At 60.4% G+C, this 22,238-nt stretch overlaps 1 protein-coding gene across 20 annotated transcripts in view; it reads left to right on the top strand.

The window, feature by feature from the left end:
• Positions 1-22,238, top strand: part of NCOR2 (nuclear receptor corepressor 2) — a 212,240-nt gene that overhangs the window by 166,905 nt on the left and 23,097 nt on the right. For 12 of the 20 annotated variants that reach the window (XM_073881293.1, XM_073881288.1, XM_073881291.1 and 9 more), the window contains 9 exons: positions 2,753-2,803; positions 3,811-4,441; positions 11,498-11,618; positions 12,060-12,216; positions 16,465-16,629; positions 17,405-17,544; positions 18,270-18,372; positions 18,607-18,711; positions 19,002-19,105. In XM_073881293.1, coding sequence (XP_073737394.1) covers positions 2,753-2,803; positions 3,811-4,441; positions 11,498-11,618; positions 12,060-12,216; positions 16,465-16,629; positions 17,405-17,544; positions 18,270-18,372; positions 18,607-18,711; positions 19,002-19,105 — 1,577 coding nt within the window. The remainder of the gene's footprint in view (positions 1-2,752; positions 2,804-3,810; positions 4,442-11,497; positions 11,619-12,059; positions 12,217-16,464; positions 16,630-17,404; positions 17,545-18,269; positions 18,373-18,606; positions 18,712-19,001; positions 19,106-22,238) is intronic. The other 8 variants (XM_025889569.2, XM_025889565.2, XM_025889570.2 and 5 more) reach the window with 4 other exon arrangements.

The raw sequence follows: 22,238 nt of genomic DNA, 5'->3' as shown, positions 1-22,238 counted from the left end.
TGGTGGTGGTGGTGATGACGGTGGTGGTGGTTGTGGTGGTGATGGTGGTGGTGGTGGTAGTGATGGTGATAGAGGTGGTGATGGTGATGGTGGTGATGGTGCTAGTGGTGGAAATGGTGGTGATGATGGTGGTGATGGTGATAGTGGTGGTGATGGTGATGATGGTGCTGGTGGTGATAGTGATGGTGATGGTGCTGGTAATGGTGATGATTATGATGGTGATAGTGGTGGTGATGGTGATGATTATGATGGTGATAGTGGTAGTGATGGTGATAGTGGTGGTGATGGTGATGGTGGTGGTAATGGTGGTGATGATGGTGTTACTCCCAATGCCCCATTTTGGATCATAAACTACGCGGGTCTGTACCTACCCCTCATGGCATGATGTCCCTGAGACCCCAACCCCTGCTCAGCTGAGTGTCTGTGCCTCACCTGTTACCTTCCAACCCAGAGCTGCCCCAGTTGGGCCCTCATGTGCCTGGTGAACAGAACTTTCTTTCCTCCTGCTTCTGCCTAGGGTGCCTTCCTATTCCTCCTGTCTGCCGGCCTCTGCATTCAGACTCCCAAGCTTCTGCCAACATGCTGAAGGAAGGTGCGAGTCACCTCCTGGCTCAAGCCAGGCCTGCAAATAAATTCAAGCTCTGCCAGCCCCCAGTGCATTCGTCAGCTTGAACCCTGCTTCCTGGTTGAAAACCAGGAATTGGGCCATGTGTTTGCTCTTGCCCCAACTTGGGGATGGGTCTGGGGACGGAGTCTGGCCTCCTTGCTGCTCTGGGTCTCTCTAGTCCCAGTTGGTGAGAGGCCTGGCCAGTGTCTGATGGAGGGCCGCAAATCCCTCTGCCCTCATTTTCTGGGTCCTGGGTTGATAGCCAGAAAAGGAGAAGGAAGCAGAAACCCAGTCTCCCTCCTTAAATGCCCTCCCAGCTGTCTCTGCGGATAGGATGCAGCCTTGGTGGGGAGTAGAAGGAAGCCAGACTTTGGCTCGCCACCAAGCCCAGGACAGACACTGCCCAGTAAGAGAACCGTGTGGTAGTGAAGTATCCGTCACTTGTAGGGTTTGCAGGGGTGGAGGAGGGGCATTCTGTGCTGGGTGGGGGAGGGGAGGGCTGGTCTGGCAGAGCTGAGGCTCTGTGACCACCTGATGGCTCCGAGCAGATCCTGTGCAGTAGGGTAGAAAATCCTGCACAAAGGTACAGGGTGGTACTCCCACCGCATGGATGAGCTTTGAAACTGAGACGCAGGGAGAGGAGAACCACTCTCACAGGGTGTCACATAACTGGTAGACTTGGAGTTGGCCAGTCCAGCCAGCGTTTGCTGTGTAACCCTGTCCCTTGTGACCAGGATGGGGGAGGTCAAGGAGGTTCTGTGTAACCCTGTCCCTTGTGACCAGGATGGGGGAGGTCAAGGAGGTTCTGGGTTAGGGCCTGAGGTCGCCCCTGTGGAACCTTCTAGAAAGTCCAGCCAGCCCCAGCGTCATGGGCAGAGCCCTCCAGGGGATAGGCAGCTAGTGCCTTGTTGCATCTAGGCGGAGGTGAACCATCCAGGGAGGGAGGATTCATCCTCTCTTCAGTGTCTCCGCAACAATCATGGTCTCCCAGTCCCAATCAGAGCGGCAGCCTTGAGTTAATCCCTTGAACCGTCACAGTGACCCAGTGGAGTAGGTGCTCTTGTCACCCTGTTTACAGATGAGGAAACTGAGGCACAGAGCGGTTACCCCAGGTCACACAGTTGGCTTGCTCGGGGACCAGGGTTGAAACTGGTCAGAATTGCAGATCCCTGGGCCCTTCCTGGACCGATTGATGAGGCAGCGCTTTGGGGGTGGGCCCCGCAGTCCCAAGTCTTCACAATCCCTGGCCTTGGGCGCACGCTCGCCCCTGAGAACTCCCTCGGTGAGGAAGAGAGCTCGGCAATAACCCCCCATTTTGTGGATGAGCAGACTGAGGCTCTGGGAGTTAAGCCACTTGTCCAAGGAGTGTCCACATTGGCCCCTATGCCCTGATGTCTTTTAAGTGAGCGGAAAGAAGTGGCATCGCTGGAGTCTGCACGCATAGGCAGGAACCCAGTGGTTAGGGACACAGGACGCGGGGTCAGCCCTCTCCTGCCCCCGTGCAGGATGGCCTGGGGCAAGGGCTTCGGCCGCTCCATGCCTCAGTTTCCTTGTCTGCACATGAGGTGCTGCTTGTTCTGATCTGAGGGGTTGCTGAGGATTAAATGAGTCACGAGCATGAAGGGCTCTGTGCACAGCTCAGCACCCACAAGAGAAGCCCTGTTGTTCCAATTATGATTTCTGGGAGCGGTGGGTTGTGAAGGGAGGTGAGCAGTGGGAGAGGCTGGGAAGGGGGCAGTGGGGGCTGAAGGAAGCCTTCTTGCAGGGCCATGGCACTCCCCTGCCCACCTGGCTCTGCGGCTGAGTGGTGGGATGGGGTCCAGGGCCCCAAAGGCCGCTCCTGCAGCCCTGCCCACCTCTGAGGTCAGCACTCCCACCCTCAGAGTCCTGGGGACACAGATTCACAGAAGGCCTGTGACTTGTCCAAGGACACCCAGGAGTGGGCGGGACGGACTCCTCACCCCGCACCACCTCACTGTGGGCCGGGGCCGCTGCAGGTCACCTGTGGGTCTGAACGGAGCGGGCACGTCGCTCCAAAATGAGGGCCGCTAGAGGTCTCCCTGTTCCTGCCTCCCTGGCCAGCTCCTCTCTCCCTCCTGCTGCTCCTGCTGTCTTGCTTCTAATCCTTCTCTTGCTTCCTTCCAGCCTTACACACCCCTGGGAGCGAGGTGCCCAGAGGGGAATGCAGTGGCCCAGGTACGAGTGTGGCTGGCTGGCCTGGGGGTGGGGTAGGGTAGGGCTGTGCTGGGGTCAGGGGCATCAGGGGCATCCCGAGGTCACCTGTCCTCAGCGAGGGGCCCCACTTCTGTGAGCATGCCTCTGTGAGTGCCAACATCTGTGCTCCTGCTGCTTCTGTCCCCCTTCCCCGTGTGGTGTCTGTTCGCCGTGCTGTTCCCTGACTCGCTCTTGCAGATCTGTGCACTTGGCTCCACTGTCCTGTTGATTTTCACCAGTGTTCTCATCCGTGACTTTCACCTTGTTTGATTTCCCAGCAGCAAAGTGCAGGGCTTTTCACGTGTCCCCATTTTACACAAAATGGGGGAAATTGAGGCCGAAAAAGTGACAGGAGTATTTTTTTTTTTTTTTTAAGGCTGAAGAGCCAGGTGGGAGGCTAGCCTCCCTCGCTCTTCATCAGTACACGCGTTCCGTCACTCGGTTAACACTTAACTGTGCACCTGCCAGGTGCCAGGCCATGTGGGAAACCGAGGGGGCATGCTGTGGGGCCCTTTCCCGTCGGGCTCCTCAGAGTTCCCTGACGCAGTAGCCAGTAGTCACCAAGTGCCACCCCGTGCTGCCACACCGCTGGCTTACTTCCCCCGTGAGCTGGGATCTGTTTCCACGCTCTGCAGCTGGCGAGAGCAAGGCCCACAGGTAACCTGTGTTACCACGGCCGGGCTTCCGGCCTGGGCAGAGCCAGCAGTGGAGTGTAGATGAAGGCCCGCGGCCCTGGCTGCGCAGGGGGGCCAGCGACCCCAGGGGCTGGAAGTCAGTGAAGTGGCTGGGCGCCAGGGTCAGCATGGGGAGAAGGTGGCAGTGGGGGAGGCAGAGCCCGAGGACCAGGAGGGGCCTCAGGGCCGCTGTGGTGTCAAGCTGTGGGGCCGCTCAAGGCATCCTGAGTTTGTGCCCTGGAGCTGGGATGGGCAGGTCCGCTTCACCCCTGAGCCCCCCAGCGCCACTCACCCTGCCTCTCTCTCCCCCCACAGCCACGGTCAACAACAGTTCTGACACTGAGAGCATCCCCTCGCCCCGCACCGAGGCTGCCAAGGACACGGGGCAGAACGGGCCCAAGCCCCCACCCGGCCCCAGCACCGACGTGCCACCCCCTGAGCCACCCACCCCACCGCCAGAGGACGCTCTGGCCCCCACCGAGCCCACCCCGGCCCCCGAAGCCACCGGTCCGCCCACGCCTCCACCAGCACCCGCGTCGCCCACCGCACCCCCTCCTGTGGTCCCCAAGGAGGAGAAGGAGGAGGAGGAGGATGTGGCGGCCCCCCTGGCGGCGGCAGAGGATGAGCAGAAGCCCCCTGTGGCCCAAGAGCTGGCTGTGGACGTGGGCAAGCCGGAAGAGCCTGGTGAGGCGCCCCCCGCGGAGCCCATCAAGAGCGAATGCAAACAGGAGGCCGTGGAGGAGGGACCTGACGAGGGCAAGGGGGGCTCTGAGGCCGGCGCCGAGTCCGTGCCCGAGGGGGCCCTCAAGGTGGAGAAGAAAGAGGGCCGTGCCCCTGGGGGCAAAGCTCCCACGGCCAAGGGCGCGGGAGCCCCCCAGGACAGCGACTCCAGTGCCACCTGCAGTGCGGACGAGGTGGACGAGCCCGAGGGGGGCGACAAGAACAGGTGAGTGGGCAGAGCGGGTGGCGGCTTTGGTCTTCCGCCAGCATCGAGGGGCAGCGCACAGGCCAATTCGGTGCCTGCCCTCAGGGAGCGTGGCTAGATGCAGACGGGCGCAGCCCCAGTCCGTCTGGAAGGGGAGCGTGCCACGCAGTGGGGCTGGCTTCCCAGGGCCGTGGGTGGCTGTGGGTGTGGCCAGGTCCCTGCCCCTCCGAAGGCTCTTGCTGCTCCAGCTTCTGGGGTGGCTGACCGTGCTTGGCGTTCCTCAACTCGTAGACGCGTCATTCCTGTCTCGGCCTCTGTCTTTGCGTGCTGTTTTCCTGTGTGTCTACGTGCCCAAGTTTCTTCTTGTGAGGACGGCATCACTGGCTTCGGGTCCACCCTAATGACCCCATCTTAACTTGATCACATCTGCAAAGAGCCTGTTTCCAAATTAGGTCACATTCACGGGTCCTTGGCTCTTTGGGCTTGAGCATGTTTGGGGGCTGGGAGGCGCTGCTGGGGGCGGGGGGGGGCACAGTTCTATCCTTAACAAGGCAGGAACGGCAGGTGCCAAGGCCCGGGGGTGGGAAAGAGCCTGTGTGACTCGGGCAGAGTGGTAGAGCCAGTGAGGGTCAGGGCTGTAGTCCGTTCTTGGGGGAACGCCCTGCTCAGCTGGGTGTCACTTGGGCTCAGAAAGTGGCTGGCTGCCGATGCAGGGATTCAGTGGGCGTCTGAGAGGCACAGGGAGACGGCTGCCCCGTCCTAGCTGACAGTGATGGGGGGTCTGCCTGCAGATGCTTGTGACACGCTCCCGAGATCACTGGTGGCTCATGTCCCACCTGCTGAGGGTCCAGGTGTGGGAACTTGGAGCCCCTGTCCTGGCTCTCAAGTCGATTGAGCCGTTGAGGCTGCTCTTCTGCGGGGGTGGCCTGGAGGGACCCCCCCCCCGTGCCGTCCTGTTTGGGTGCCGCCATGTCTGAGATGTGTTCCTCCCTTTCTTAGCTTTGTCTTTGCTCCTGGCCTGGGGTGCGCCACCCCACCTCCCACCCAAGCCGCTGGAGCACTGGATTTTACCCACGTTTGGCACAGATGCTTGAGGACCCTGAGCCCTGAGACCCCCGGCCAGAACCAGAGCTCAGACCCCCAAGTAGGGGCCGGCTGCGGGCAGCTGAGGGCAGAGGTGCAGAGACCCGCTCCCACCCACATCTGGACACTGGAGGAATGTTTTCTAGTGAGGCAGGCGGGTCGTTTTTATTTTGTCTAAAAACAGTGCGGTCTGTTGTCTCTCCTCTCCCGTCTCTCGGAAAAGTTCTGGGCAGAGCGAGAGGGAGGAAAATCTGACTTTCAAATCGCCGAGTTCACTCGGAGCCTTGCCTCTGCCCCGTGATTCACCTTGGGGCATGTTAAAATGGCAAGTTCGAGAACATTTCATGTGAAAATCAGATTCATCCAGAGCTCTGGGGGTCTTCCTCCACAGAAGGAAGTGAGCCATGTTGTCCTCAGATTCCTGTGTCCGGGGATCCCTGGGAACCACTGCTGGCAGGAGCCTCGCCCCGTTTGTGTCAGGAAGTTAGTCTGGTGGGTGGCCCTGTGACCAGCAGAGGCCCAGCCATTAGACTTCTGAGGGCTCAGAGGCTCCTGAGCTTCTTGCCCGTGGAAAACAGTATGCCTAGTGGCCCAGTCGTCCAGGGAGGGCCCACGGCCAGGGACCCGCTGCTCCAATCACTCTCTGTGCCTGGGTAACGGGGTTAGGGCGGGCGGCTCCCCACCCTGCTCCTGCTGGCCACAGGGACGGAGTCATGGAAACATGTTTCTGCTCTTAGCGGGAAGAGTGCTGAGCTCATGGGGCAACCATGCTGATAAGCAGCCTCCTGGAGTCTGTGTTTTGGGTTCACATGGCCTGCCCAAGACTGGGGAACTGGGAGGGCTGGGCTAAGCCCCGCCAACCCCCTGGATCCCTCCGGCCAGGGCTGAAGTCCCAAAGGCTACTTTCCGCCTCCCTCTCTCCCCCGACAGCCCCACCCAGGGACGTGTCCCTCCCTCCCTGGGCTAGGTCTGCCTCCATCTATTCTTCCTGCCTGAATGTCCAGCATTCGATCCCCAGGGAGCAGCGGCCCTGGGCTGGGAGTCAGGACACCTGGTTTGTCACGCCCCGTGTGACCGAGGCTGGTCCCCCGCCCTCAGAGCCAGGCTGGACTTAGGCCAGCTTGCTGACCTCTTCCTGGCTGGCCGCCTGCCACCCCCCCCCCCCCCCCCCAGCCACAGCCGCGCAGGCAAGATGCGTCAGAGCACGCCCTGGCAGCCAGGGCCTCCCGGAAGGGCTGGCGGGACGGGTGGGCCCCTGCGCGACCCCAGGGCCTGGCCGGTTGCCCACCACCCTCCTTCCCGCCTGGCAGCCCTGGTGTGGTGAGCCAGGCGTCCCTGGACAGGCCCAGGATGCATCTCGTTTTGGCTGCTGCCGGACGACCTTTGGAGAGAGAAATCATATTCTGCTTTTACTCTCCATCACCTTCTGCCAGGCAGCTCCGCCTGGGAGTTTTCTTGGCTGACGACCAGAGATAGTGGATTTGATTGCTAAGCCTTGAGCTCGCCTGCCCTCCTCTGTCCCAGTTTCCAGAGAGGGTGCCTGGGCACTTTCTGGTGGGGTGGAGACTTCAGAAAGCCCCTTCCCCTGGGCCTCATTTCTATAAAATGGGTGTGGTGTCCCTACTTTCGGGCTTCCTGTGAGCGTAACAGAGGTCATAACATAAACTGCAGCCTGGTGCCAGGCCCACACACGCGAGGTACTCCGTGAACAGTTAGCTGCCTTCAGATCTGCTTTAGGAACACCGAAAGTTTACTCCAAGAGCGGGCTGGAGTGTGGCTTCTTCCCCTGTGCCCCTGAGATTTTGAAGGAATCCCAACAGCAATTTCCCTTTTATTTCTTTATTCCGTAAATGACTGACTGGGCACCAGTGTGTGCCAGGCGCCCTTCTAGGTGCGAGGGATGCTGGGAACAGAACAGATGAGCCCTGATTCCAGAGTGCTTCCATTCTGGCAAGAGTGGCTAGTATGGGATGGGAACATTCAAGAAGCAAAACTTCTCCTGTGATAAGTGGGTGATGGGAAGATCAGGGGTGCTGGGCAGGGGCTGTGCGTGGAGCAGTCAGGGATGCCTCTCTGAGGAGGTGGCATGGGAGGGTGATCAGAGCCTGTAGTGGGAGGTGTGGGAGGAATGGCCAGTGCAAAGGCCCTGCGGCTGCATGAGCTTATGCTCGGTGGAGGGCAAAGAGGGCTGTGGCAGAGCGGAGGGAGGGAGAGGGACAGGAGAGGAGGTGACAGGTGGGCAGGGACCTGCCCCCACGGGGAGCAACAGAACCATGTCTATGCAGACAGTGTTCACGACCAGCCTTCGCTCACCCTCCAGCATGGCAGCAAGGATGAGCTCAGCCTGGTGATTATAGGGAAGCTAAGGGGGGCGCTTAGCAGACAGAGAGGGGCACCCTGTCCAGACCCAGGGTGTCCCCAGTCCTCCGTTGCTCATCCCCCTCCCCCAGCCCTGGCCCTCCAGCGTGGGAAGAAAGCCCACAGTGATTTGACGACCACCTGACCCGCTTGGCCCCGGGCACTGCTCTCCGTGCTTCGTGTGCAGCCCCTTGTTCCACCCACAGAACAGTCGTGGGAGGGCAGAGTGACTGTTCTCATGCCCATTTTACAGACGGGGAAGCCGAGGCACAGTGGTTCTGTCCGACAGCTGAAGGTGGGATTTGAACTGGGAGCATGAGCCCTGAACCGCTCCCAGCCGCATTGCCGGCTTCCCCTCTCCTCCTGGGTCACATGCCTGGTGCCAGGCTCCGAGAGCCGCCCCCGCCCCGCCCCCACCCCGGGCCTCCGGAGAGGAAAATAAAAGCTGCTGTCTTCCAGGAAAACAAAGGAAAGAGCACAGAGGCAGGGCTGCCCCTGAGGAGGGCTCCTGGAGGCAGCGCTCACCCACTGTGGTGGCTGGAACGAGGGAAAGTTGGGAGTCCTGTCCATGCTAAGTATCTTCCTGCTCCTTTGGGGGTTCCAGACACTGAGGCTTGTGAAGGACTCGAACCCAGGCCCTTGCTCTTGGATGCTGGCCTCTTAGAGTGAGAGGTTGGGCTGGCGTCAGGAGGCCTCCCGTAACCGTGAAGTGCTATGCCCATGGCCCCAGCCCCCGCTGAGCTCCTGCCTCACTCGCTGGGGGACTTTGGAAAGAGGAGTCTGGGTCTCTGTGTGTGCCCTGAATGGGTGCTTGCTCAGAGCATTTGAGGGGTGGTCCCTGCTCCCCTGCTCTCTAATGTGATGGGTCCCTCCCTGGGTGAGGAGCTGTGGGGAAACCGAGGCAGGACCCAGGCCCGAGGGGAAGGCCCTGGTTCACTGGCAAACACTTCACTTTATATGTGTTATAAAAGCATGCTTACATGATAGAAAATGTTACTTTTTACCTTTAATACTGTGTCTTATAGTAGTTTTGTATTTTTGTACGCCTGTAAAATACGACATTTCGTCATCTGTGGACACAGTACAGTTAATCAAACTCTTGATTTCATGGCTAGCACATAGTCCATTCTTTATTTTCTTCTCACGACAGCTTTATGGAGCTATAATTCCCCGACTATACAAGTCAGCCGTTAAAGCATGCAGTTGAGTGGATTTTAGTCTGTTCACAGAGGCGTGTGACCGTCACTGCCGTTGAACTCCAGAACATTTCCATCACCCCAGAAAGAAGCCCTGTACCCTCCAGCATCGCTCCTCGTTCCGCCCCCAGCCCCTGGCCTCCACTCAGGTCTCTTCTGTGGATTCTCCCCTTCTGGACATTTCTTATCAGTGGATCCCCACAACACGTGGCCTTTTGGGTCTGGCTCCTCTCACTCGGCATCTTGTTCTCAAGATCCGTCCACGTTGTAGCAGGTGTCATACTTCTTCCTTTTTATGGCTGAGTCGTAGTCTGTTGTGAGGACGGACCCCGTGTTTGGATATATGGGTGGCTTCCACCTGTTGGCCATGGTGATGGTGCAGCTGTGACCTTCGTGAACAGGTTTTCTTGTGGGCCTGTGTTCTCAGTTCTCGTGGGCAGACCCCCAGGAGCCGGGTTGCCGGGTCAGGTGATAACTGTGTTTCGCCGCTTGAGGAACGGCCAGGCTTCTTCCAAAGCGGCATATCCATTTTTAAATTGAAGTTTACAAGTGTGGCTCGGTTTAAATGGGTGCTGGGAGGCAGAGGGAAGAGGAGGCTGGGCGTGGTGTAGGGTTGAGGCAGGTGGGGCAGTCAGGATAGCTGATGGCGTTGGTGCTCAGGCCCGTTAGGGTGCCTGGGCCCGGGGTCCTGAGTGCAGGGGAGCAGGGAGGGGCGGCAGCTACAGGAAAGGCCCCGGAGTTTGTGGAACAGAGCGCGAGCAGGGTCTGGGGAGGTGGAGAGGTGAGGGCGGGAGGGAGGGTGAGCAGGTGGGGAGGACCGTGGAGGCCGGCTGAGCGTGGAGAAGTCAGAATGACCTTCCCTTGCGCCTGGCCCCACCTGCACGCCTCGGGCAGCCCCAGCAGGCATCACCGTGTCTGTCTCCGCTCAGCCGAGCGTGTGGCAGATGCGGGTGGGAGGCAGGTACCCGCAGCACAGCCTGTCATGGCCACGGCTCGGTGGCCCCGCCACCGAGAGCAGAGGGCACCTAGGCCCCGAGTCAGGTGTCTGCCCAACTCCATCCGCAGGAGACGTGCTTTCCTCTTCGCTGGGGGTCTGGCACCAGCTGCCGGGTTGCAGAGTGGTATGAGCTACGTTCTGGTTGTCACGGCTCTTACCTGGAAGGCAGTGGCTGTGGCTTCTAGTCTGCACGTGGTATGGTCGCAGTGCACAGTAGGGGCTGTGCCCACAGGACCCTCGGCTTTGGGGACCCAGCCTTAGCTTTGCCCTCTGGGTGAATCCCAGCCCATGGCCAATGCCCTCGTGCACCCTGTTTGGTCATCTCCTGTGGCGTCCTGCAGGCCGAGACTGGATCCCGGGTCTCTGTGCTCCCCAGGCACAGTGCTGGGTCTGCTGTGTGCTCAGCAAGTGCAGATCGCAGGAGAGAGTCAACAGCTGGGCAGGAACCTGGCAGCCCTGGTGGGTGGGTGAGGATGTGAGGTGGGGGCAGACTGAGCTCCCACCTTGGAGACTCCGTGCCAACTAAGAAGCCAGACGGGGTTTGTGGCAAGTTGCTGTGCCCAGTACTCTGGGATTTCCTGGAAATCCCTGAAGTGTTCCTGAAGGAGGTGACATCTGTGAACAGCTGGAGTAAGGAGCCCCACCCTGCAGGGCAGGCTCTTGCCTGGGTGCCCCAGACCCTGCAGCCCTACATTGGAGGGACCCTGCCCCTGGCATCTACTTCAGCCCCACTGTGGGCCCTTTACAGGTGCCCAGTTCTGTACGTCCACAGCAGATGGATATGACCTCACTTTGGGGAATGAAACGTTTATAGGCCCAGTTCAGCTCATGGCCATACTTCTGGCCAGTAGGTAGACCATGTACTTGCTGACCAGCCCCTCCACACAAAGCTTGCAGGCTACCTGCTTTTATCCCTTCAGTGAACAGTGATATTCCAGTTAGTGGAACATTCTGGTTGAGAGGGTAGATTCCCTAACTCCTGTTCTCCAGTAAGTGGGGTCCACTCAGTCCCACGCCCTGGTGCCTGAGCCTCTCATATTTGGGTGATGAATAATCTCTTAAGCTCACCAAGCCTTCGTCTAGTTGATTCTTCGGCTTTCCCGCAACTTCCGGCAGGCCGTGTGTGGCTCTGGCCCTGAGCCGGGGCGTCCCTGGGACTTTGCTTGCCTCGGGCTCTCTCGGGGAGTGTTTGATCCTGGCCTGGGCCTCTGGGCTGGGGTTGGAAGAGGTCTCGGCTCCTCATGGAGCCAGCAAGGACCAGAGGAGGGAGGGAGGAGTCGTCTGTCCCTGCTCCCCACCCCCGGAGTCCTGGTTGGTCTCCTCGGCCGGGTGACCCTGGACATTTGCCTCACTTCTGGCGGCCCCTCCAAGCCCTGTCGTGCAGGGCTGGAGCCAGGAGAGGCCAGCTGTGAGCCTGCGGGCTGACGCTCGTCTCTCCCTCAGGCTGCTGTCACCACGGCCCAGCCTCCTCACCCCGACCGGTGACACCAGGGCCAATGCCTCACCCCCGAAGCCGCTGGACCTGAAGCAGCTGAAGCAGCGGGCGGCCGCCATACCCCCAATTGTGAGTGCCCCGGCACCCCCTCTTGCGCCCCAGGACTCCTGCCAAGCAAGGCCTCAGCCACTGTGCCCCCCCCCCCTTCACCGACGCTTCCGGAAGGCGGTAGATGAGGGCGGGAGCACAGCCCCGGGGGGCAGGGAGCAGCACCTGCAGCCTCGCTCTTCCCAGCCCTTCCCAGCAGCCTCGTGTTTCCTGGAGAAATCCCCATGGAGATGAGGCGGGAACAGCTCCAGGGAGCTGGCATGCGTGCAGGGTGGGGCTCTGGAGGAACCAGGGAGCTCGCGGCCTGCTGGTCTCCCTTCTGCCCTCCCAGCCCAGTGCCCTTGGGCACCTCACTGCTGTGGCTCTCAGGCTTGTCACGTGCAGGGGCCCGGAAGGCTGTTCCTCATCTCTGTGGCTCCTGGACTGCCTGTAAAGATACTCCCTTCTCCCTGCTTCTCTCAGCAGGTCAGCAAAGTCCATGAGTCCCCCCGGGAGGACACAGCTCCACCCGCCCCACTGCCACCGCAGCCCCTGCAGCCAGAGAACGACACCCCCCAGCAGCCCAGCAGCAGCCCTCGAGGCAAAAGCAGGAGCCCCGTGCCTCCCGCCGACAAGGAGGGTGAGTGTGTGCCCGTGACTGTGGTGGAGAGCAGGGGAGAGTGGGGGGCCTGGCAGGGATGAGGGATAAAGGGCATCTGTGCGTCTAGGGCAGCCGCAGCGGACTCCAAGCAGAGTGGCGGGGTGGGCCAGCTAGAGAAATCGAATGGGTGGAGGGGACAGTAAGGGCCCGACGGGAACAGGGCTGAACCAGAGGACTCCTGCTCGCTCGAAGATAGGCACATGCTGGCTTTCAGCCAGGTCACCCCATGGCAGGACAGGCCTGCCGTTGTGCTTCTGGGGAAGCCAGAAATCCATGTTTTCACCTGAGCTGCAGTTTCTCAACTGTGGCAAACTTTAAAACATTTTGAGAAGTATTGTATATGCATGTAAGCACGTCTGTGCCTCAGCCTCTGACTCCATGTGATTCAGCCCACACATGAGCTTCTAGAACCGTGGATGAGGCTCAGCGCCCAGCTGGCAGCAACTCTGGGGCCTGGGCAGGAAGCAGTGCTCCCTCCAGCTCTCATCCTGACCTTATTCCAGGCGGAGGTCCCTGGGTTCACTGGGGAGCCGTGTGGGTAATTCCCCGAGCAGCTGTGTTCCAGCAACTGCCCAGGGCGTGCTTTATTGTTGCCATGTGAAGCTCAAGGTCAGGAGACAGGCAAGGCGTGGTTTCTTGGATTATCTGTCTCTGCCTCGCATTCCCCACTGGACCTAAGAAGTTCCAGGCCTGTGTCCCCAAAGAGGCACGCTCGCCAGGGCAGCCTGGCGTGCCGCACGGGCCGTGCGCATCACAGGTGATGGGAGCTGGTCCTCCGGAGGTCCCCCCACACTGGGCTAGCCTAGGCTTCTGCTGGCTCCTGCCCTTGGGGTCTGAGGGCAGCAGGACCCCAGCCCACCCTCCCTGAGCAGCACAGCACACGGTGGGCTCAGGCAGCCTGCACCCCCTGCTTGGGTAGAATAGCCCTTCTTCTCTAGAAATCCAGGCTGGCCCTCGGCCACAGGCCTCCTTGAGGATGGGTGCTGCTTGCCTGTCTGAGGACAAAGAGCAGGGCTGTCCGTGAAGAAGGACGGCTCTATGCTTCCCACAAGTGACAGAGGCCTGCCAGACATTCCCTGTTTAATCAGCCTGCCCCCTTGCCTCCCTGTGGCCCCTTCCACCTGCTGCAGGAAGTCTCAGACGCCACCCACAGGGGCGGGCGTGCATCCTGGCCAGCACACGGGCTGTCCTGTGGCTGTCCACTGGACCAGGACATTTTCTGAACGCCTGTGTTGGCCAAGTGCTGGGCTAGGCACTGGGGGTTCAGCAGTGAGCAGGATGAACTTCTTGATTTGGGGAGCTCTTTCTGTGATCGAGAAGGACGTTAAGCCAGGACACACACGCAGGGAAGCAAGATGCCTTTAGCTTACTTAATGCGACTGAAGAAAAAAGCAGGGTGAGGAGGGGCTCAGAGGAGCAGTCTCTTTGGAGATGATGAATCAGTCATGGGAAGATCCCGGGGAAGGGCGTTCCAGGCAGAGGGAATAGCATGTGCAAAGGCCCTGGGGTGGGGACAAGCTTGGTGTGTTTGGGGAGCTGCCAGAAGTTCACTGTGGCTGGGGAGAGGGTAGGATAGAGGATCAGAGAGGGAAATGGGGCCCCATGATTGTGTAGGGCCTCGTAGGCCATAGTACCACGGGGACTTTTTCTCCGGTGTGGGAGAAGCCTTCTCAGGAGGAGTTGTAATGTGTTTGTGTTGTGTGAGAGAATCTGCTTTCTGTTTTGGAAAGATCTCTTTCTCTCTGGTCATTGTTGAGGAGTAAGAGCTCCAGCGTATTGGGGGGCAGATGGAGGAGGCCACAGTGTTGTTCCTAACCAGCTGTGGTGGCAGCCTAGACTGCAGGGGTGACCACGGAGGTGGGGAGGAAGGGGGTGTGTGGGGAGTTCGTTTTAGAGGCAGAGCCAGTGGGGCCTGCTAATGAACTCGAATGGGGATGGGGCCGGGTATCTGCCTTCTCTTGGGACCCTGCAGCACCCCCGTACTGGGGCCAGGACAGCCTGTGACAGGGGTGGCGTTTGCTGGGCGAGACCAGGGTCTGGCTCCAGAAGACCTTCCGGCCTTGGGGCAGCAGCCCAGGTGTTGGCTGTGCGGCAATGTCCGGGGCCCAAACAGCTCTCGCCCACGTCGGATCTGAGCAGGGCTAGGCTGCCCGTGGGTGGCTGGGTGCCACACAGGGCTCGCCAGGACCTGCTGGGACAGGTCATAGGCTCTGTCCTGGGAGAAAGTGAGCCACCACCAGTGGTTTCTGAGTCTGGCCTAGGGTTGTGCTGTTCCCTGGAATGGCGCCCCGCTGCAGACGGTGTGCCGGGCAGCAAGCACTGCGTGCTTTTCTCACGGGGTCCGCCTCGCTACTCAGTGCCCTTAGGCACGTGTGTGAACTTGACACCCAGCACTGAACCTCTCTGGTCTTGCAGGAGCCTTCCCTGCTGCCTGGCTCCTGCGTGGAGCAGCTCAGCCAAGCCAGGCCCTCGGCTCCCCTGGGGCCAGCTGGAGGAACAGGTTGTCTCTGCAGGCTCTCGGCCTCCTGCCCAGCCTGGCCCAGCCCCACATTTCCCTTCCAGCCCTGGAACCCACCCCCGCTCAGCACAGGCCAGGCGCAGCTGCGCTGAGCAGCGAAACACACGCAGGATCGGGTAGCTGGACAAGCCGAGGCCTGGGGGGGCGGTTCACGGCAGGGCTGTGGGATCCCTCCACTGAGTTATTCCCTGCACCTGTGACCGTCTCCTGTGGGCTGCCCACTCGACCAGGGCACAGGTTCTGGGCCACCTCAGTCTCTCATGGGGGGGAGAGAGGGAGAGGATCTGGAGCAGGCACGCCTCCCCTGCCGCCGGCTGTGCCCACAGCAGGCATCACTAATCGATGCTGACACTCTGCTGCCTTACCTCAGTGGGCTTTCACAACCTCCCTCTGTCATCCGGAGGTAGCCCAAGAGATGACACCTGCCTGCTATTCCTGTCCCAGGGGCTGGAGATTTCTGGCGTTTCCAGGCTGTGTCTCCTGCCCAACTTCTCAGCCAGTTCTCTCTCTTGGGATTGGTCCCCAAGCCAGTTCTCAAGGGAGAGGTTCAGAGCTTGAGGCAGATTTCAGCAGAGTGGGAGGTGGGTGAGAGAACACCATGATGACAGACCCGAGGCCCTGGCCTTTGGCCCTGTCTACAGGGTGTCCCCCAGGCCTGAGAATCTGGGGGCAGCTGTTGTTCATCCTCCTGCGGGTAGAGTGCCTAATGAAGGCTCAGATCACAGCCTGTAGCCTGACTGCCTGGGCTCGAAGCTCCCTCCCTTGCCGGCTGTGGCCCTTTGACCAGGTGACCTCCCCTCTCCTGGCCTCAGTTTTCCCATCTGTAAAATGGGTGGGCGTAGTGAGGATAAATGAGTCAGCACACACAAAGCACTTGAGAAGTGCCGGCCCGTGGGAGGCTACAGGGCGGGTGGGTGGTGGGGGGGGCGCGTTACCCTCCTGTCCTGTGTTCTGAGCTGCACAGGCCGGCAAGCATTCAAGTCCTGACTTGGCCAGGTATTTGGTGCTGACCTTAGACAATGCCGCCGATGTGGCTGTACCTCCGTTTCCCCCTCCGTACGACAGAGCTAGCAGCCCTCGTGAGCTTACTAAGGAGGTTCCTTGGGTCCACGCTGGGGGGATGGGGGGGCGCTTAGCACAGTGCCCGATATGTCATACATGTTCCACAAACAGGCTGCCATGTGGGGGGTTCTCCTGAGCGTCTGGACCTCCGGCCACCCCTCCGGCCAGGGCGTACGTATCACAGCGAGCCTTCATCTCTGTGCGGAGGCCAACCAGCTTTTTCTAGAAAGAGCTGGACAGTAAATATTGTAGGCTTTACGGGCTAGACGGTCTCTGCTGCAGCGGCTCAGCTCTGCCGCAGACAAGTACGTGGGCGGTGCGACCGTGCTCCAGAGCAAGTGTCCGCAGGAGCAGGCCCCGTGCCACCGGTCGCCAGCCCCTGCTGTGGAGGTTTGTTCAGGGCGCCTTGCTTGCCTGGCACGCTGGGACTTAGAAGCTCCCTAGGATCTCAGGAGCTCAGGGCATGCCGGCCTGCAGACTTGCGGAGCTCCCAGCACAGACCTCCATTCCTGTTGGCCAGGACCCCATCCTTGCCCAAGGCCAGTGCTGTGGGCACAGGAGGGCCTTGTGTGAGCAGGGGTGGCCAGGGCTGCTGGGTCCCTGAGGGCTGGCCAGGTTTGGCTGACTGCCCTCCCTCATCCCCTCAGCAGAGAAGCCTGTGTTCTTCCCAGCCTTTGCAGCCGAGGGCCAGAGGCTGCCCACGGAGCCTCCGTGCTGGACATCAGGCCTGCCCTTCCCTGTGCCCCCTCGTGAGGTGATCAAGGCCTCCCCGCACGCCCCTGACCCCTCGGCCTTCTCCTACGCCCCACCTGGTGAGTAGCTTGGCCCACGCTCGGGCTCCTCAGGTGCCAAGCTGAGTCAGCACCATCACTGGGTGCCAGCTATTTGCCGTGGTTTGGAACCGCATGCAGAAGGATATTAGAGTCTGATGAGACCCAACAAGAGGGATAGTCTGGTCAGTGAAGGGAAAGGAAGAGATCTACTGAGATTTGAGAAATTTGCAGGATGAAGATTGAAGCCACTAGCAATAGGGAGCCATAGGAGGTGCTTGAGCTGGTGAGGGGCAGCCCTACAGTGGGGGCTCTGCCTTCTGTCAGTGACTTAGAGCTAGAGAATGGACAGGTGGAAAGAAAAGCCTGGGGAGACCACAAGCACCAGGTCAGGTGAGCCGAGTCAGGGGTTAAGACTTCATTCTGGAAGCAGTGGGGAGCCATAGAAGGTTCACAGCAGAGGGGAGGATGTGAACCCGTAGATTTATTAGAAAGATCCTTTAGTTCCTGTGTGGGGAATGGCTTACTGCTGGGGCGGAGTGGAGGGGTTGGATAAAGTGGGAACAGGGAGACAGTTAAAGGGTCTGGGCCAGAGAGGAGGGGCTTGGGCCAGGGACTGGGCTGTGACAGGGTGGGATGGAGGGAGGCTTCCCTGATTGTGGCATGTGACCCAAAGACACAGGAGCTCATCGGGACAGAGATGGGAGGGGCAGGAGAGGGGCGTGTGGGGACAGGGACCTGCCGGGGGGGGTGGGGTCTGTCTGGCAGGGGCACACCACTGCTGGGGCCCTGTGATGGACAGATCTGTGCCTTGCAGGTCACCCACTTCCTCTGGGCCTCCACGACAGTGTCCGGCCTGTGCTACCACGCCCACCCACCGTGTCCAACCCGCCGCCCCTCATCTCCTCCACTAAGCACCCCAGCGTCCTCGAGAGGCAAATGAGTACTATCTCCCAGGTGAGGTGGGAGGGCCAGGGCCTCCCCAGGAGCGTCTGTGTGGCCTGGTGCCCGGAGAACAGCCCCTTCCTCTTTTGGGGGTTCAGTCTTTCCATCTATAAAGTGGGGGCATCAGAAGCGGTGATAGCTGGGTGGGAACTGGGCACCCAAGGGGCCAGGGTCATCTCTGTGCACAGCACTGCTGGGGTCTGAGCTGGCTGGAGCTTGTCCCAGGCACTCAGGACCTTGGGACTCTGGGGTAGTCAAGAGCATGGGCTCTGCAACCAGACTGTGTGTCCTTGGGCAAATTACCTAAGCTTTCTGTGCCTCAGTTTCCCCTCTGTGAAATGGAAGATTGAATGGACTAGGCACACAGCACGTGGTGAGCCTGTCTGTGACTACCCGTCCCTTGGCCTCCCTGACCTACTCACCTGCGTGGTGAGGGACGGGGCGAGGTGTCTGCTCTGTCCCAGCCCACATGCGTGCACCGTTCTCTTTAAACCATACCAGCTCACGATGGCCACTTCAGAGGTGAAGGGACCGAGGCTCAAGAGAGCCAGGGACTTGTCCATGGTCACTCGGGTGAGCAGCGGGGCTGGGACTCGAGTCCCAGTGCCCCGACCTGCATATGATCCCGAGGTTCCCCTCTTGGGCTTTCGTGGAAGGGGAAGTCAAGACCCCAAGTCTTGGGCATGGGGTGGAGGGACTGGGGGCCCCTGTGACTCCATGACCTCTGCCCCTCGCAGGGAATGTCGGTGCAGCTCCACGTCCCGTACTCCGAGCACGCCAAGGCCCCTGTGGGCCCTATCACCATGGGGCTGCCCCTCGCCATGGACCCCAAGAAGCTGGGTAAGGATCCACACCCCCCACCTGGATGGCCCAGGCTTGGCTCCAGCTGTCCATGTTGGGGGGAGGGGGGAAGGCAGCTTGGCCGCTGGGACCATGGCCCGAACTTGCGAGGAGGGTGGCACTCCCAAATCCCCGGCAGCGCCGGGCCCCCGCCCCTGGGTAGGGTTAGGTGGGGGCCCCCCTCCGAGTCCCTGTCCCTGTGGTAGGTGGCTCACTGCTCTTGCCCGTCCCCAGCGCCCTTCAGCGGAGTGAAGCAGGAGCAGCTGTCCCCACGGGGCCAGGCTGGGCCACCGGAGAGCCTGGGAGTGCCCACGGCCCAGGAGACATCTGTGCTGAGAGGTGAGGGCGGGGGGGGGGCGCGTGAGGCCTAGAGTCTGCCCTGCATCCCCAGCCGCTACCCCTCCGCTCTTTGGAGGAGGGTCTAGGCGGGAGCGGGATCTTTTATCCAAAATCTGCTGAGCATCGTCCGCTCCCAGAAGGTCCAGAAGCCTGTCTTCATAACGGTTCACCCATTTAGGGGCAGGGGGTCCTCTGCGTTGCGACACCAAGGGGGCCTTGCAGGTCAGGAGCACCGTTCCCTGGGAAGTGGTTGCAGACACCCTCTATGCCCCGTGTCTCGTGTCTTTTAGGGACGTCCCTGGGCTCGGTTCCAGGAGGAAGCATCACCAAGGGCATCCCCAGCACACGGGTGCCTTCCGAGAGCCCCATCACCTACCGCGGCTCCATCACCCACGTAGGTGTCCTGGGGCCCTGCCTCGGGCGGGGGGAGGACCAGCGGGCCGAAGCTCCAGATGCGGCCCTGACCAGCTCAGAGCGGTGGGCCAGCCCATCTGTTCCCTCTGGCGTCGCTGTGCGGCCCTGGTCTTCGTGGCTAGGGCGATGTCCTGGCGATAGGAGCTCATGCTCTGGTCATTTGTCCGCTTGGAGCCAGGCACAGTTAGGTGCCGAGCGCCACACACAACGCGCCCCTCGCGAGGCGCTGACGGGAAAGCAGCAGGTAGCCCGAGATACACAGACCGGTCAGACCTGGGCCGATGGCTTCAGAGGATCCGGTGCTTCCGATGGAGTAAACCTCTGAGATTAAGAACGCCTGGGGCCACCCAGGCCAGTGGGGGAGACTTCTTGGGGGTGAGCCCCACAGGAGTCTCGGGGAACAGCATTCCCGGTTTGGGGGACAGCACGTGGGAGCATCTCTGACACAGGCAAGGACCGGCGAGGGGCCAGGAGGGGGGCTCCCTGCGGGGTGTCAGCGGGCAGGTGCTCTGCACCCTGGCGGAGCCGGCCCCCACCCCTGTGGCCCCTCGTGTGCCGTCCTGATCCCCCTGGTTTTGACTTCAGTCCCAGAAAACAAAGAGGATTCCTCTTGTGCTAGCCTTGACCTTGTGGTGTTGGGCTGCAGTCCGGCATTGCGGCCACGTTTGCCTCTGCAGCAGGGAGTGCGGGATGACGTCCACCCCCTCCCAGGCCTTGCGGGGGGAGCCGAACACAGGGCCCTCTGGTGTCAGGGAGGGGGAATCAGTTCTCTACCTGACTGGGGTGGGGAGCTCCCCGTGCGTCTGGGGCCCGTTAAACTCTCTCCTCCCTGGCCAGCAAGCAGGAAGTGTGGCTCCATCACCTCCTGGGGTCCTTAACACCCTGGCTTTCTTATCTTCCCTTCCACCCAGCTCCAGACAAGACACTTTACACTGGCCCAGAGCCCATGCTATCCTAGCTTGTTTTGTAGATAAGAAGACCGAAGCTCAGAGGTTAAACCTGAGGTCACGTAGCTAGTAAGTAGTGGACCCAGAGTTTTGTGCCCAGCTGCGTCTGGCTCTAGAACATCGTGCCAGAGAATGAGGAGCCAGAACACGCAGGTGTGCATGCACAGACACACGCACGGACACACGCACGCGGACATAGTGCAGACACAGGGCATGTGGACAAACAGACATGCAGGCACACAGACAGGGAGACACATGGACCTCTGTAGTCACGCACACCCTGCCCCGCCCACACGCACGTTAATGGTGGAGCGTCAGGCCATAGGCTGGCCCGCGGTGAGGTGTCTTTGACCGCGGTGGCCTCAGATCACACCACAGAGGAGAAAGCTCTAGATTTTGAAATAACAGGCTTTTGGAGGCGGCTTCGCTGAGTGCAAAGAACAGGTACCTGGGGCAAAAGTCAGGCCAGGGTATTCAGGTCCCCGCGGGGGCACACACTCAAGCAGGGGGCGGTCTCTCTAGTAAGAGTAACTGCTCGCAGAGTCTTTCTGTGGAGTCACAGGTGATCGAAGGCTGGCATCTGCAGTTCCTAGGCACCTGTGACCCACACCGTCTCAGTCACTCACACCCCTTCAGCTGTCTTTGGTAGAGGGCGGTAGCTGCCAAAATGCATGGGAGTCCGACTTTCCCACCGCCTCGCGATCGGGTGGTGATGAAATCATGCCCAGACCACACGCACACATCTTCGAACCCGGCGGGCGCTCCAGGAAGCCCCAACGCTCTCTGCTCCCCAGTGCTCCCACCCACCCTGGGGGTGACGTTCGTCGGGGCCGCACCCTGAGGCTGCAGGCTCTCGGCCTTAAAATAGGCCTCAGGCCAGCAGTCTCCAGGCTCGCACGAGTCTGTCCGGTATAGTGTCCCCAAGGGCACACACGTGCATGTGCTGCTGTGAGAAGCCGGGGGGAGCCTGTCTGCATTCAGTGTCTTGCTGTCCCTCTCCTTGCCAACCAGGATCTGCGGTAGGAGTCCAGGGGGTTGCTAGCTGTTGCTCTTAACCCACAGGGGGATGTTTCTCAGCAGAGGAGTTCCCATGGGGAGACTTGCGGTCCATTGGTCCAGGGCTGGGCACACAGAGGGACCCCCACGTCTGTGAAACGGCTCACGGAATCATAGACATCTTGATTTGGGGACAGCTTGTCTATGCCAAGTGCCTTTGAGAATTGTAGATGCAGGGATTCCTTCCATTCTGTAGATGTACAGATGTGTAGGCTCAGAGAGGCAACATGATTTGACAGAGGTCACTCAGCAACTCGCTGGTAAAGCTACTGTTTGCCATCCAGCAGTCTGACTCCAGACACAGATTCTGATCCCCACACTCATGTTCTTGGAAGTTGCCCAAGGCAGGATCCTACTCCACGTGACTGTCTTCTTTCTGCTTGAATACCTCCCCTTCTAGGGAGCTCACTGTCTCTCAGGCAGTGGTTCTCCACTGTGGGCAGTTTTGCCTCCTAGGGGACATTGGGCCATGTCTAGGGACATCTTTGTTACACCTTGGAGGGGGGCAGATTGGGAGGACACAGGGTAGCGTCCAGTGGGTACAGGCCAGGGGTGCCCAGGACAGCACCCACAGCAAAAAAGCAACCGCCCCCCCCCCCCGTGGCAGTGTCGCGGTTGAGAACCCCTGGTTTTGGGAAACGGGTTCGTGGCCCACGTTCATCGGCACAGCACGGGGGCCACATCTCAGCACGCCTGTCAGTTATCCTCGGTAGTTAAACGTCAGGGCTCTGAGAAGGTAAAACCCACATGGGACAGGTTGGAACACAGACTCCAGGGCCGGACGGCCTGGGTTCCAGTCCCGCCTGTGCCCCTGGATGAAGTCACCTAGCGCTCAGCGCCTCAGTCTCCCCCTCTGAAACAGGCATGGTGATAGGACCTGTCTTGGGATTAAATGAGTGAACATGTATAAGGGGCTCCGGGTGGTTTCTTTTACACTGTGGGTGCTCAGTAAGCTGTGACCTGGTGTTCTGTGTGGTTGTGTCATCCCCCTGGATGCTGCACACCCAGCGGCACGTGGATGAGCACAACGTGTGCACCGGTGGGCCCAGCACATGTGTGAGCATGTGTGTGTGTGTGTGTGTGTGTGTGTGTGTGTGTGTGTGTGTGTGT

This window comes from Callorhinus ursinus, unplaced genomic scaffold, assembly GCF_003265705.2.
Source record: "Callorhinus ursinus isolate GAN/ISIS: 27379988/994484 unplaced genomic scaffold, GSC_fseal_2.0 scaffold41, whole genome shotgun sequence".
Classification (NCBI taxonomy): Eukaryota; Metazoa; Chordata; class Mammalia; order Carnivora; family Otariidae; genus Callorhinus; species Callorhinus ursinus.
The sequence above is the reverse complement of the archived record's forward strand: the minus strand, read 5'-3'. Positions and strand labels throughout refer to the sequence as shown.